The sequence below is a fragment of the Lipophrys pholis genome, assembly GCF_963383615.2.
Source record: "Lipophrys pholis genome assembly, chromosome: 11".
NCBI lineage: Eukaryota > Metazoa > Chordata > Actinopteri > Blenniiformes > Blenniidae > Lipophrys > Lipophrys pholis.
The window spans coordinates 1,924,091-1,939,982 of record NC_137631.1 but is presented as its reverse complement, the minus strand read 5'-3'; the positions used below and the strand labels follow the sequence as shown (position 1 = coordinate 1,939,982).

Here is a 15,892-nt window from a genome sequence, read left to right as displayed (position 1 = left end):
ATGACCCAGCGGGTCACTGAGTCGCTGACTCGCTGGGTAACTGATGACTCACAGGGTCACCGAGTCATTGACTTGCTGGGTCACCAAGTCACTGACTCATTGAGTCACAGAGTCTCTGGGTCACTGACTCGCTGGGTAACTGATGACCCAGCGGGTCACTGACTCGCTGGGTCACTGAGTCACTGACTCGCTGGGTATCTGATGACCCAGCGGGTCACTGACTCGCTGGGTCACTGAGTCACTGACTCGCTGGGTAACTGATGACTCACAGGGTCACGAGTCACTGACTTGCTGGGTCACCAAGTCACTGACTCATTGAGTCACAGAATCTCTGACTCACTGGGTCACAGTCACTGACTCGCTGGGTCACCAAGTCACTGACTCGTTGGGTGTAGGAGCCATTTTGTGTTTTTGTTCTTTATTCATCACTTGACTGGCCTCGTGCAGGTGTTTTGTTCACCCTCTAGGTTGCACTTGGGCAAGGTGGGAAGGGAACAGGTTCCAGGTGAGTGAGTCTATTGGTGGGTCCCAGGTTTACCTGCGCCGCTACCAGACCAGAGACCTGCAGGTCCAGGAGGCCCCGCGGAGGGGGGGACTCAGACCCTCTCCACTGCTTCTCCAGAGTGTTTTTATGGGAAAAGCCCAGGACGTGTCTGTGGTTTCACCACAAGCTTTAATTATGAAGAAAATGGATTCTGTGCTGACGGCGTCCGGTTTGCCCCTGGACTTCACCGGGTCAAAGGTCATGTTGTGGCTGGAGGGAAGAGGAAGACATTGATCTGTCTGAAGTCGGTCGTGACGCCTCCTCACCAGCGTAGCTTCTCCTCCGGTGTGGAGGTTGAGAATGTGGGGGTGGATGAGGTTGAGAATGTGGGGGTGGATGAGGTTGAGCATGTGGGGGTGGATGAGGTTGAGCATGTGGGGGTGGATGAGGTTGAGCATGTGGGGGGGATGAGGTTGAGCATGTGGGGGTGGATGAGGTTGAGAATGTGGGGGTGGATGAGGTTGAGCATGTGGGGGTGGATGAGGTTGAGCATGTGAGGGGATGAGGTTGAGCATGTGGGGGTGGATGAGGTTGAGCATGTGGGGGATGAGGTTGAGCATGTGGGGGTGGATGAGGTTGAGCATGTGGGGGGATGAGGTTGAGAATGTGGGGTGGATGAGGTTGAGAATGTGGGGGTGGATGAGGTTGAGAATGTGGGGGTGGATGAGGTTGAGCATGTGGGGGTGGATGAGGTTGAGAATGTGGGGGTGGATGAGGTTGAGAATGTGGGGGTGGATGAGGTTGAGCATGTGGGGAGATGAGGATCCTTCTCACTAAAGTCCAGAAGTTTCCAGACAAACCATCAAACTGCTGATGTTTCCTGACTGACGCCATCTTGGGAAACCTGCCCCAAGGGATTGTGGGATATCCAAGATGGCGGCAGCTCCAGCCAGAACATCAACATTTGAAAAAGCTCCAGACTTTCTCAGAGAAAGAGTCTGAATGTAGTGAAACTGAAGGTTTTCCCAGAGAGGATCCAGATGTGCAGAGATCCAGTGGACAAACGGGATCTTGTGACTCTAAGCCTCGGGAACCTCCTGGAGTTTCTGTGACGCTGAGACGTCAACAAACCGGGGACGTCCCGCCAAAATAAAATGCTGGAAATACCAGTTAATCTGAGTGTGAAGAGGAATTTCCTTCAGGAAGGTTTTTTATTAGAAACGGAACGTCAACAACTAGAACTGGATCCTACGTTTGATTCCCAGAGGATTCTGGGAGGAAGTTTAACTCTCCTGTCAGATTCATGGAGAGCGAAGAACTTCTTTACCAGCAGTTCCTCACCTGAAACCTCCGTCTTGGTCGTCTGAGACAAAAAGGTTTTATTCTGGTCCATCATTTCCAGCATTCGGAGGCCAGAAGAAGAAGATTGAGCTTGTTTCTCTAAACGGTTTAATTTGGTGTAAAGTCACAATAAACAAAGCAGAAGTGAACACACACAGTTGACTTTATTGATCGTGTGCAGCAGAGACTCTGAATGACGAGTCGGAAACATCAAGTCCGGCTCCTCTTTACTTTAGAACACTTTCCAATAAATATCATAAAACACTTTGTCCTCTTTACAATAATCCTGAGATCCAAACAAAACAGCGACAGACAGAGGGGAGGAAGCTCCTCCGGCGTTCGGTCAGGAGCTCCACAGTTCGGCGGGTGAGACGGCAGGTGACGGTGAAGCTTCCAGTTTCAATCCACATTTCAAACCTTCACACGTGAATGAACAGGAAATCAAAACTTCTCCACAGCGACGTAACAAGAAGAATTTAAAGCAGAGAAAGGAAACGGACCAAACAGGAAGTTAAAGCTCCTGCAGACATGAACCGGGGGGGGGGGGGGGGGGGGAACATGACCGACGCCTCGCCGTTCCTTCAGCTGGTTAAATAACACTGCCCAGTGTATCCAGATTACTTTTTACACAAACAGTAAATCTGGCCTGATTGTAATAACGTCTCTAATCCTGTCAGTGACGTCAATAATTCCTAAATTCCCAAAGAAATGAAGCTCCGAACTGGAAACATTAAATCTGGAGGGCTGGAGGAGCTCGAGGTGGAGGGAGGGAGGAGCTCGGGGTGGAGGGAGGAGCTCGAGGTGGAGGAAGGGAGGAGCTTGGGTTGAAGGGAGGGTGGAGGGAGGGAGGAGCTCGAGGTGGAGGGAGGGAGGAGCTCGGGGTGGAGGGAGGAGCTCGAGGTGGAGGAAGGGAGGAGCTTGGGGTGAAGGGAGGGTGGAGGGAGGGAGGAGCTCGAGGTGGAGGGAGGGAGGAGCTCGGGGTGGGGGGATGAGCTTGAGGTGGAGGGAGGGAGGTGCTCGTGGTGGAGAGAGGGAGGAGCTCAAATGGAGGGAGGAAGGAGCTTGGGGTGGTGGGAGGGAAGCGCTGTGGTGGAGGGAGGAGCTTGGAGTGGTGGGAGAAGCTCAGGTGGAGGGAGGAGCTCGTGGAGGAAGCGAGGAGCTCGGGGTGGAGGGAGGAGCTCAGGTGGAGGGTGGGAGAAGCTCAGGTGGAGGGAGGAGCTCAGGGTGGAGGGAGGGAGGAGCTCAGGGTCTAGGGAGGGAGGAGCTCAGGGTCTAGGGAGGGAGGAGCTCAGGGTGGAGGGATGATTCACGTTAATCCTGTCCTGTAAGAAGCTGCAGTTTGAATAGAATTCCCAGAAATAAGGTCTGAAAGTTTGTCTTTTACGTTCGTGGTTTAAAAGCCAAACGAACAATAATAATGTTCAAAAGAAGTCTTGTTCTGCTCGTGTGACGACGTTTTCTTCTTACACTGCAAATTATATCACAAATACCGAGAGTTATAAATCATCTGTCAACATAATAGATCATTTTAAAAAGTCCTTGATTTTATAGTAGAATCTAGATCGAGATTTCTTATCAAGTACAATTTACTTGCTGCAGGTATTTTCACGACTTATAAGTCATTTTCTTTTCAAATTCAATGTTTGTATCTTGTATTTTGCTTTTTGCAGTGAACATGTGCTTCTTTGTTTTAATGGAAATCACAAGAACAGATAAACTTCTTCCAGAGTTCCAGACTAAACGTCAGATTCTTTACTTGTTCACCTGATCTAAGATTTATATATCAACATTTAGTGGAAGGTACCATGAGAGACTCACTCATGTCTTTTTAAACCAGATTTTAAATTGTGGGACAGATAAAAGATTATGTAATCTAATCTAATCTGTTTTTGAAAGATGCAATTTATATCCTGGAAGATATGGTGAGGGTTTTTTTTACTCTGGTGTCCTTCAATACTTTTCCTTCCATTGCTACTGAAACATGAGCAGGATGAACCGAACCTGTGAAAACATCAGAAAGTAACTTGAAAGTGAGAAACAGATCCTGAAATTGTCCATTTTTGAAAAAAGACCCACGTCTTTAAATAGTTTCAAATAGTAAAACCTCCAACAATCCAGTTCTTCCAACTTAATCTTGATTGAATTAGATGTTCCCGATGGAACGGCTGCGTATCCAGGCCACTCCAGAAAAAAAAAAATGAATTATGCACTTTGAGAAAAAAGTACAAATTAAATCGCACGGGAAAAAAAAGTTACAATGTCGGGATTTATTTATTTTTCCAACCTGGAGACGTCCTCATTTACTGGTTGATGCCAGAATAATCCCTCCAGTCACTGAGTTCTGACTATATATTGTTGCTTTCTGCTTCTGAACATCTAATTTTACACATTATTTCCTTGTTGAAGAAAACCCCAGTTTGTCGGTGCCCCTGGTACTCCGGAGCTGCTCGGCCTCTTACAGTCTCGCGTCATCAAACTGCCTGCACTGCATTCTGTGGACGTTTCCAGTTCTCCACATTGTATTTTGACTGAACAAAATCTCAACAATGATTTTTAACTTTTTTCTGGAAGTGCATGACGACTTCTTTTTTTTTTTTTGCCTCCAAATTTTTTTTTCTCCAGTGGGCCCAATACTCTTCAGCTACCAATTGAAGCAATTCAATTACGTTTTTCTTGTTTCGGTGTATAAACCATGAGGATGTAAAAGTGCATTTTCTGGGAACTATTTTCTGTGGCGGATTAATACATGTTTGGTGCAGTTAAATACATTTGGTTTTTCCTTTGAGTGAAATAATGACTGAGGCCAAATTTGTCCTTCAAAGTGCCGACACAGCGTCGGGTTCTCTGCCGCCACGTCCTGAGATCCAGCAGCTATCAAAGACGAATCACGTCCGACTGTCACAACCCACCAGAGCAGAAAGTTCAGTTCTCCAGAGGTCAGAGGTCAGAGTCAGGCTGCGTTCGGTCCTTCAGGGTCCTTTTCGTTCAGCGTTCACTTCAGTCAAGTCCTCTTTACATCCATGCATCCATTCACCCCTCTGATTGGTTATCCACATCAAAATAATCTACAATTAAAAGGATATTGTTGCGTGGAAAGAGTCAGACCTCAACAAAAACTACGTAACTTTCTTTTTTTATCAGCAAAACACACAAATCCACTCTACGACAGCTGATCACCGAGTGTTTTTAAAGGTACAATAACTACCATTGGTGTTAAAAGGTTCGGAAACGGCAGTTTTGATGGTAATACCAGTTTGTGCCACCGGGTGGTGTGAGGAGTCACTGTGCATTCACATTAATGCTTAAAACTTTATCAAAAAAAGAAATCTGAAAAAAGTTTCAAATGTGGCGATGCATCTGAGAGCGACTCCACACTGCCCCCTAACGCACAAACCCAGTATTACCTGACACTGAACATATTGTACCTCTAAAGCCGCTTCACGCAGTTTTTAATTTAAATTAATATAATGAAAGAAAAATGAACTGTGCCAATGAGGTGAATGAGAGGGAGTAACATCACTACATTTCTAAAAATAGTTTAGTTTTCAAATCCTTCATTAGGACTTTTAATCCTATTGAGAGGTTTTTTACTTCCACTTGTTTTAATATGAATTTAAGTTAAAGAACTGCTCATAATAGTTTGTCTTTAGGGGCTCAAAGTACAGCAAATTCATTAAAAAACAATATTCTCAGGACGTTTAGGAGTAGAAAAAGGAACAGATGTTGTAATTCAGGTATTTTACAGCGCTGGCCGGGTTCTGGTGAGGGAGTGAAGGTGATTGGTGGAGAGTCCTGTCCTGTCAGCGGGGCTGGGGGGGCCACAGCGCCCCCGCCTGGTGGTCCTGTCAGCGGGGCCGGGGGGGCCACAGCGCCCCCGCCTGGTGGTCCTGTCAGCGGGGCTGGGGGGCCACAGCGCCCCCGCCTGGTGGTCCTGTCAGCGGGGCCGGGGGGGCCACAGCGCCCCACCTGGTGGTCCTGTCAGCGGGGCCGGGGGGGCCACAGTGCCCCCGCCTGGTGGTCCTGTCAGCGGGGCTGGGGGAGCCACAGCGCCCCACCTGGTGGTCCTGTCAGCGGGGCTGGGGGGGCGACAGCGCCGCCGCCTGGTCGTGCAGCTTCCTGACGTGCTTCTTCAGGTCAAAGTTCCTGCAGAAGCCTTTGCCACAGGTGGGGCAGGTGAAGGGCTTCTTGTCGTTGTGTGTGTGCATGTGGAAGGTGAGGTTGTACACCTGGTGGAACGCCTTGCTGCAGATCGAACACTTGAACTGCTTCTCGCCGCTGTGGGTCAGCTTGTGGTTCTTGTAGTTCCCTGTGACCACAAACACACAGGATTAACAACACAACACAACACAACACAACACAACACAACACACTGAACCCATTTCAACCTCCATGAAGCCCAAACATCTTTAAATAAAAGGCAGAAAATGATTCGTATCCCTCAGAAATAAAACTCCATGTGTTGAATGTTACAGGTTCAATCTGTAATTTTTCATGTTCTTGTGAAGAATTTCTTTGTTTGTTTGTTTGTTTGTTCTTGGTTTTTGTTTTGTTTAGTTAAAAAACATAAAAATGGAGATAGATAACCAAGACGGCAAAATATACATAATTATTATTGATTTTTAGGGATCGAGCCCGACAGACAAGACCAGAGGCCTGAATGACGAAGCGGGATTTTCTCTTATCTAGGTAACTTCATGATTACCTCTGGGTTTCTCTTATCCAGGTAACTTCATGATTACCTCTGGTTTTCTCTTATCTAGGTAACTTCAGGATTAACTCTGGTTTTCTCTTATCAAGGTAACTTCAGGATTACCTCTGGTTTTCTCTTATCTAGGTAACTTCAGGATTAACTCTGGTTTTCTCTTATCTAGGTAACTCCAGGATTAACTCTGGTTTTCTCTTATCTAGGTAACTTCAGGATTACCTCTGGTTTTCTCTTATCTGGGTAACTTCAGGATTACCTCTGGTTTTCTCTTATCTAGGTAACTCCAGGATTACCTCTGGTTTTCTCTTATCTAGGTAACTCCAGGATTAACTCTGGTTTTCCGTACTATGGCGCTCGCTCACTTCTCACCAGGATAAATCACCTGGTAACTGAGGCTGAAAGTCTAACCTGCTCCGGAGCAGGATATGTTTCTGATAAGAGGTCAGAGCTCCGCCTCCTGACCAATCAGAGCTCTTGGAAAATGCCCCGCCCATTCTTAAATGATGGTGATTGGTGGGTAGGTTGAGCACTGAGCTGCAGCAGAGAGGAGAGGAGAAATTCATTTAGATCTTTTTGACATAATAAAATAAATCCTGGTCTCTGAGGCTCTGAAGAAGCAGTGAAGAAGAGATGCTATCATGCTACTCTCTGGGACATGGAATGTCTGTTAGTAACCTTACAAAGAGCAGAGAACACAGGAGAACCGTTCTATAAAGACCCAGACAAGTTCATCAAGGACTTGTTCACCAAGGAAAAAAGTGGAATCCTGAAAACTCCAAAGCAGGAACTGGAGGCGGATCTGGAAAGATCATGAAAAGGCAGGAAGAGCGAGTGATCCCATGTGACATCCCACCTCTTCGATCTCCTGAAGTCAACATGGAGACTGACCCTCCAGCATGGAAGGAAGGAGAGAATACTCTACCGAGTGCAAGATCAGCATCAGCCCTGGTCTGAATGGAGAACCATACAAGCTCTACAGAACACACCAGATGTTCTACGCTGTTTGTGGAGGCTCGTGGGGCTGAAGTGAGGAATACCTAAGGTGTGGCGAAGGGCCGGAGGTTTGCTCATTCCCAAGGAGAAGGACGTCACGGACCATCTGCCTTCTCAATGTTGAGCAGAGGATCTTCTTCAGCTGATAGCACAGAGGTTGTCCGCCCACCTGCAGAAGAACAAGGGTGTCGACACATCTGTGCCGGAGTCCGACGTTCCTGGGTTCTCTGGTTGGTTGAAGCGTCAGTTTGAACTGGCACCGAACTCAAGCAGCAAAGAAAGACAAGAGAGACCTTCATGTCCTCTTCCTATGCCTTTGGATTAGTTCCTGCTAGTCGCCTCTGGGAAGCCTTCAACTTCTTCCACGTTCCACCATCCATCACCTCACCAGTGAAAGTCTTCAAAGACCTGCGACTCTGCTTCACAACATCATGGCACCGTGTGGAAGTCGTATCGTGGCAGGTCGTACAGTCTCACCATTGGCCTTCACAATCAGGCCCTCCCTCAAGGTGGGGGGGGGGGGGGGGGGGGGGGGGAGTAAGAACAGGATCCAGCACAATAACTGGCAGCAGAAGCTCAACAAGGAGGACAGAAGGCCAAAGTCTATCCAGTTGAAGTGATGTAGGGGTTTGGTGGCGCCACCATCAGGCTGCTGAGAGACCTTGGGATCCAGGTCAGGCTCTGGGACAGACCATGAAATCAGCCTCTGAAGTGGAAGGACCCTGGCTGGGCTGAAAGACCACCATGACTCCCAGGTCAGGGTAAGAAGGACTCGGGGAAGAGGACGCCCCCTGCTGGGCTTCGTCCCGAGGGCAATGGAAGAACCAGGCTGTTCACATGATCCGGTTCAGGACAGAAGCTCAGGCCTGGTCCCCCTGGAGCTGGTCTCCGTTGATCATGATGTCTAGAGTTTAAAGGCCAAACCCCCTGATTCAAGGGTCCTCTACTGATGACGTGTCCAACATTTACATCCGTCTCATGTCCCAGTCGCAGCTCCGTCAAACAATGAACCTCACGTGACAGTTTCACGTCACTTCCTGTCTTTAGTGAAAACAAAGATTCAAAAAACCAAAACCATCTTGGGGTCCATAGCCTCTGGGCGGTAACGCTCCCGAATCAGATCGGTGATCACGCTCTGCTTCTTCTAAACGGCAGTTTGTGAATCTTTAGAACAGTAGGATTCCACCCCCTCTGCTTTAGACCGTCTTCAGAAAGACTTCATCTGCTCTAGAATCCCGTCTCGTTGGAAGGAGTCAAACGGACCAATGTTGCACCACATTTCTCCACGTCGGCTCAAATTCTTCACCGACGTCTTCAGAACTCTTCTCTGGGTCCCGAACTGTTGGATCAGTTAGAAGTGAGACGTTTCTGAATGTGTGTTGAACCAGCGACGGATTCCTTCAATGTGGTAATATCAGAACTATATAACCGACTCAAATACTTCTGGCTGCAGTAGTTTTGGTTTTTTTAAAGTTCATCAGTACTTTCAACTGCATCTGTCTCATCAGCTGAAAATGATTAGACGTGAAAAAAACTGGTCAAACCTAAACCAGTCAGGTCTTTTAACTTAACTTAACTTAACTTAACTTAACTTAATCAATTAGATTAAGTTGGAAGAATTTGATTCATTTAGATTTGATCAATTGAATCAAGTTGGTCCAACTAATTTCTATTTTCAGTGTCAAACTGCTAAAACATACAAATGGTCAAAGAAAGAAGAAGGTAGAACCAGAAGAAAAATAAAGTGCAACGAGAGAAACTCACAACGGCGACAAAGGATCAAATCAGCAAAATAGTGAAAATGACCAGAAATGTAAAATGTCTCTAAAAACTAAAGATTTAATAAAGTGAAGGAAAGAGGAAGACGTTTCTTCTTTTCAGAAAATTGTATGTTTTGACTTTTATTTTGTGACGGTTCATCTTTTGGTCCTAAAGGTTGCCGACCTCCAACCTCCGACCTCTGACCTCCAACCTCTGACCTCCAACCTCCAACCTCCAACCTCCAACCTCCAACCTCCAACCTCTGACCTCCAACCTCCAACCTCCAACCTCTGACCTCCAACCTCCGACCTCTGACCTCCAACCTCCGACCTCTGACCTCCAACCTTCGACCTCCGAACTCTGACCTCCAACCTTCGACCTCCGACCTACGACCGCTGACCTACAACCTCTGACCGCCGACCTCCGACCTCCAACTTTCAACCTCCGACCTACGAACGCTGACCTACAACTTATGACCTACAACCTCTGACCTTCAACCTCCGACCTCCAACCTACGACCGCTGACCTACAACCTATGACCTCTGACCTACGACCTACAACCTTTGACCGCCAACCTCCGACCCCTGACCTCCGACCTCCGACCTCTGACCTCTGACCTCTGACCACAACAAAAGGAGCTTGGATGTTTGAACCTGGGTGTATATTTAGCGACATTAGAATAAAACACAGCTCCAACTAGTGGCTGCACATGCACACAGCAACCTGTTCAGTTTCTGGTTTTTCTTTACAAACTTGTGATTTAAAACTTTTTACGGTCGCGAGAGAAAAACCCCCAGGACATGTTCATTAAAGTCATAATACCAGGGAAGATTTCTATTGAAATTTAGAACTAAATTCAGGAATATTTGACTATTTATCTGCTTATTTCTTCACTTCCTGTTTCTTCCAAACCTGATGATGTTTTTCATGTGAAGAACTGAGAATAAATGACAATATTAAGCTGTAAAATGTCACTTCATAGTTTTCCCATCTAATTTATTATCAATTACAATGTCTTGTGTGTGTGTATATATATACATATATATATATATATAATTTCCAAAAGAAAATATAAAATGTAATGTGATGTTTTCTATCAGCCCTGCGTGTCTCCATGTCTCCTTCTTCAATCAGACACTCAGGACAGTTTGTCTCCCCTGATACTTAATGTTTACAATGCAGTTTTTTTTAAAAAAAATATAAAGTATTGAATTACATTCAGGGTTAATCGTTGTTTTCTCGTATTTACATTTATTATGACCGGATGAAAAATACACTTTAAATCTAAACAATCTAAATTAAAATGTAGTAACATTTTTACTTCCACTTATGAGTTTATTCATTTATTCAGAATCAAATCTCTGTCACACACACACACACACACACACACACACACACACACACACACACACACACACACACACACACACACACACACACACACACACACACACACACACCAAGGATATATGTTATAATCATTTTATAGTTTCATTCTGGATTCATCGATATTTAAATCTATTATTTTTGGGTCGATCCTGTTTTTAATGGTTTTTTTAATCAAATATTTACGTTCAGTTTTTAACGTTTGGATCCAATTAAAACTTAAAAAAATGATTTTCTCATTTCGTTTTTTTAAAAACTTGTTTCCTGGCGTTTCATTTGTTACTGTTTTTTAATAATTGTGTGTCTTTTAATGGTTTTATATGATTTTAATTCGTATCGCTACCACTTATTAAATAAATGTCTTTTTTTATGAGTTGAACTTCTTCATCAGATTAATTTCACCAGAAAATGTAAAAAGAAGAAAATGAGGGGTTTTTTGTGTTTTTGGGATAAAGAACATTTTGTTTTCTGTCTCCTGATATTTTGTTCTTTTCTCAATGTAATAGAAGCTTTTGGGTTTTTTGCTCGATGTATTTAAAATCCGTTTTTAACTTTTTGAAACTGATTTTTTATCATTTTGTTTGCTCGTTTTTAATTTGTTCATCATTTCGCATCTTTAAACTTATTTCCATTTAAACTGTTTTATGTGATTTTAATTCTCATTTCTCGCATTTATTTATTGATCAACCACCGTTTGTCTGGAAGATTTTTATAAATTCTATCAGATTATTTATTCTTTCATTCATGAATCTTTATTTCGAACATCCATCCTCTCCCTCTTCTCCCTCTTCTCCGTTCCCGGGTGGTGGGGGTGTCAGTCTGAGCACCGTCACCCAGATCACATTGCACCATTAAGAACCTTCCTGCAGGTGGAGAGCCCACAGGAAGGTGGAGAGCCCACAGGAAGGTGGAGAGCCCACAGGAAGGTGGCGCCCGGCGCGGGAGACGAACCCTCTACCTTGAGACTGAGAGTCTCGCGCTCTACCTACTGAGCTCGCCGTTTCTTATTTCGAACTTATAAACAGTCAAAGAAAAACGCAATAAGTCATTAATGTCACCAGAAAGTCAGTTTAACGGATGAAAGTTTGTCAATTTTCATATTTTTAGAATAAAGAACTTTTTTTTTTTTTTGTCTTCTGACATTTTTCTGTTGATTCTTTTTTTTTTTTTTTTTTTTTTTTTTTTACTGCAATAGAAGCTTTTGACTCCTGAAACGGGGAAATAAAAAACAAAAACAAAGACTCCTCACCTTTCTGGTGAAATCCTTTCCCGCAGAATTCACACACGAACGGTTTGTATCCCGCGTGGATCCGCGTGTGCGTGTTGAGCGTGGAGCTGCGGTTGAAGGCTTTTCCGCACTGGTTGCACTTGTGAGGTTTTTCCTTTGGACAGAAGAAACAAGATGAGGAGGAGAAGATCCTTCATCCATCATCCTTCATCCTTCATCCATCATCCATCATCCATCATCCATCATCCTTCATCCTTCATCCATCATCCACCATCCATCATCCACCATCCATCATCCTTCATCCTTCATCCATCATCCACCATCCACCATCCATCATCCATCATCCATCTTCCATCATCCACCATCCATCATCCATCATCCATCTTCCATCATCCACCATCCATCATCCATCATCCATCTTCCTTCATCCACCATCCATCATCCATCATCCATCTTCCTTCATCCATCATCCATCATCCATCTTCCATCATCCACCATCCATCATCCACCATCCATCATCCATCATCCATCTTCCATCATCCACCATCCATCATCCATCATCCATCTTCCTTCATCCATCATCCATCATCCATCTTCCATCATCCACCATCCATCATCCATCATCCATCATCCTTCATCCATCATCCATCATCCATCATCCATCATCCATCATCCTTCATCCATCATCCAGACTCACCTGTGTGTGGATGATCTTGTGCCTGCACAGCGTGCTCGCCTGCCGGAAGCCCTTCCCGCACACCTTGCAGACGAAGGGTCGCGCGCCAGTGTGCACGGGCATGTGGCGCGTCAGGTTGTAGTGCGCGTTAAAGACCTGCGCCCGCGAAACGGACGTAAACAACAACAATAATTATATTATTATTAATAATAATAATAATAATAATAATTATAACAACAACCATAATAATAATAATAATTATAATAACAACAACCATAATAATGATAATAATAATTATAATTATAATTATAACAACAACAACCATAATAATAATAATAATAATAATAATAATAATAATAATAATAATAATAATAATAATGTAAAAAAGGAAGAAGAAACGGATGCGGCCTGTTTTCTCAACAAAAAAATTCATCTATAATTTAAAAAGCAGTTTCAAACTAATAAAAATAACAAAAATAAAATCGAATAAAAAATGAAAAATTTTCACTAAATTCAATCATGATTTTTTAAAACGATATTGGGATTCACATCAAATGAGAAACAAGTAAAGGTTATTATTATTATATCATTTCAGCTTCAGCCACCGCCGTTTTAAAGTGCTCTATAGATAAAGGTGACCTGACTTTGGTTATGAAATTACGTTTTCTATTTTGTATAAATACACATAAATCTAATCAAAGCAACCGACGCGGCCTGTTTTCTCAATAAAAATAAATAGATAATTTAATAAAAAACAGAATTCACGTACAATAAACAAATGTGAAAAGTTTTCTCCAAATAATCTCAAGAAATGTCGAAATAAATCCAGAAAAAAAATACTTTAAAAAGTATGTTTAATTCATATAAAATAAAAAATAAATCATTTTGTCCTTAAATAACGTTTTTATTTTCTATAGACATTAGAATGAGCAGAATAATGAAAAACGTTCCCCTCCTCACCCGCTTAATCTCCATTCATTCATTCATTCATTCATTCATTCATTCATTCATTCATTCATTCATTCATTCATTCATTCATTCATTCATTCATTCATTGCAGAGAGAAGTGTAGCGCGTGCCCTGTCATGTCTCATGATCACTTTGTGTCTGATTAAAAGTTCATTTGTCTTTCAATCAGCAGCTCGAGCGCGCGTGAATCTGCGTCACAACCGCAAAAAACAAAAAACTGCAGAATTAAAATCCTTGAATTAAGTCGAGTTCTGTAAAAAAAAATAAAAAATACATATATGTTTGCGGAAATTCACATTTTGGTGCTGGTTGGTTTCCTGCGGGTGTTGCGCGTGCAAAGTGAGGAAATAACAATTAATTTCGAATATAGGAAGTGTGTTTAAAACAGATGGAATTCTTCTCTTTTCTTTCAGTTGATTTATTCGTGTTTCTATTTTATTGGTGAAAAGGTGAAATTTAATTCACATTAAATCTGAACGTTAAAATCATTTTTGAAGTTAAATTTCGCCTTTTTGCAGAAATGTGGAGGAGTTTTATTTTAAAAAGAGGAAACAGAAGATTCACCTTCCCGCAGACCTCGCAGGTGAAAACTTTGGGTTTGCTGCCGGGGCACGAGCCGCTGAGGCGCGCCGCCGCCGCCGCCGCTGCCGCCGCTGCCGCTGCCGCGGAGCCCTTGAGCATCTTGTCGGTGAGGATGTGGTCCCGCTCCTTCATGTAGTGCTGGATGTGGGTCTGTGCCAGCGGGGCCAGCGGGGCCAGCGGGGCCAGGGGGGACAGGGGGGATAGGGGGGACAGGGGGCCCGGGTACCGCTCGCTCCCCGGCAGCCCTGCCTTGCTCTTGTCCGTCAGGAAGGTTTTGTGCCGCGCCGTCAGCAGGTACGACGCCATCGGGTGCAGGTTGACGAGCCCGGCCGGCGGGGCGCACGCGCCGCTGTCCCCGCCGCAGTTGAGGTAGCACACGGTGCCCACGGCAGCGGGGAAGGAGGCCTGGTTGACCACCCGGGGTCTGAAGAGCTTGTACTGCCCGCCGCCGCCCGTCTGGCTCATGGACGCGGACTCGTCCTGCACGCTTTTGTAGTTGAGGCCGAAGCCCAGAAGGTCCGGAGCGGGCAGCGCGGACGCGTCCAGGTGACCCGGATCCAGCCCGGTGATGCTGAGCCGGTGGCCCGGCTCGTACCCGAGCGGCAGCAGCGGGATCATGCAGTGCAGCGACGACGGGCACGCGTCGTGTTTCCCCGCGGGCGCGCTCTGCAGCCAGCTGGGGAGCGGTATCGACCGGGGCTCGGGCGTCCGGGCCATAATCCGGTCGATGGAGAAAGCGAGGGGCTTGCCGCTGCCGCCGCCGCCGCTGCCGCCGCCAGAGGTGAGCGTATCGGAGCCCGCGGGCTGGCTCCCGGACGCCGGGGGGGAGCCGAGGAGCCCCGCTGCGCGGCGGAGAGGACCGTCCATCACCGCGCCACGAGAGCAAGACGCGCGGAGCTGCTGGGGAGAGAGAACCGGGGGTCGGTGCTGCTCCTCACCGGCCCGCAGGAAACCCCCCCCGCCCCCGCCCCCGCGCCCACTCCCGAACCCGCTGATTGACGCCAGTCAGTCAGTCAGGAGGTGGCGGCTCGATGAGCGCGTGCGGAGAGCCGAGACCTGCCGATCGTTACCGTCCAAAGAGGAGAAGAGCGCAAAAAGTGGATAATTTGCTCAATTCTCGTCCGTCGATCCTCCGCCGCTGGAAGAGGAGGAGGAAGAGGAGGAGGAGGAAGAGGAGGAGGAGGAGGAGGTTGTTCTTTACTTGGCAGGACTCCTGCTCAACTGGAAGGCACTTGGTAAATCCCGGGTCCCCTTGTGGCTTTGCGTGACATCACGTTGTTTTGTTTTTTTTTTTTTTTTTTTTTTTTTCTGGATCTCGACGCGCGGCGACCGCGGGGTCACGAGCTCGTCACAGTTTTACATTTCATCTTGGACTCTTCTTTTATTTGTTTCTCTCACGCTTTAGAAATCGTCTTTTCACGCGCGGCTCGTGGCGAAGCCGCGGAGCCGCGGAGCCGTCACACTCAACCTGAGCAACATATCGAGCAGAAAATGGATTTGCAGCCACCGATGTCACTCGGATGGTTTTATTTATTTATTTATTTATTTATCTATTTGCTTTTAAAAGTTTTGCCACTTTTCAAGCACGAACGTTTTGAAATGCCAAAAAGGCGCCTTGTGGCATAAATCCAGATTCTTCCAGACTGACAGGATCATGTGTTTATTAAGAGCCAAAGAGGAGAAATAAATAATAAAAAAAACACTTTCTATCGCGGAAAAGCGTTTTTTTTCTGCCTCTCCCACGCGGGAGCAAACGGGTGTTTTTAC

General features: G+C 45.7%; 1 protein-coding gene across 1 annotated transcript; it reads right to left on the bottom strand.

Moving 5' to 3' along the window:
• Positions 1-5,892: 5,892 nt before the first annotated feature.
• On the bottom strand, positions 5,893-14,992 carry fezf1 (FEZ family zinc finger 1; the record flags this gene model as incomplete). The annotated part of the gene is made up of 4 exons (XM_080474759.1): positions 5,893-6,131; positions 11,920-12,052; positions 12,596-12,730; positions 14,108-14,992. The coding sequence occupies 4 exons, from the start codon at positions 14,990-14,992 to the stop codon at positions 5,893-5,895; spliced, it is 1,392 nt and encodes a 463-aa protein (XP_080330885.1).
• Positions 14,993-15,892: the final 900 nt, after the last annotated feature.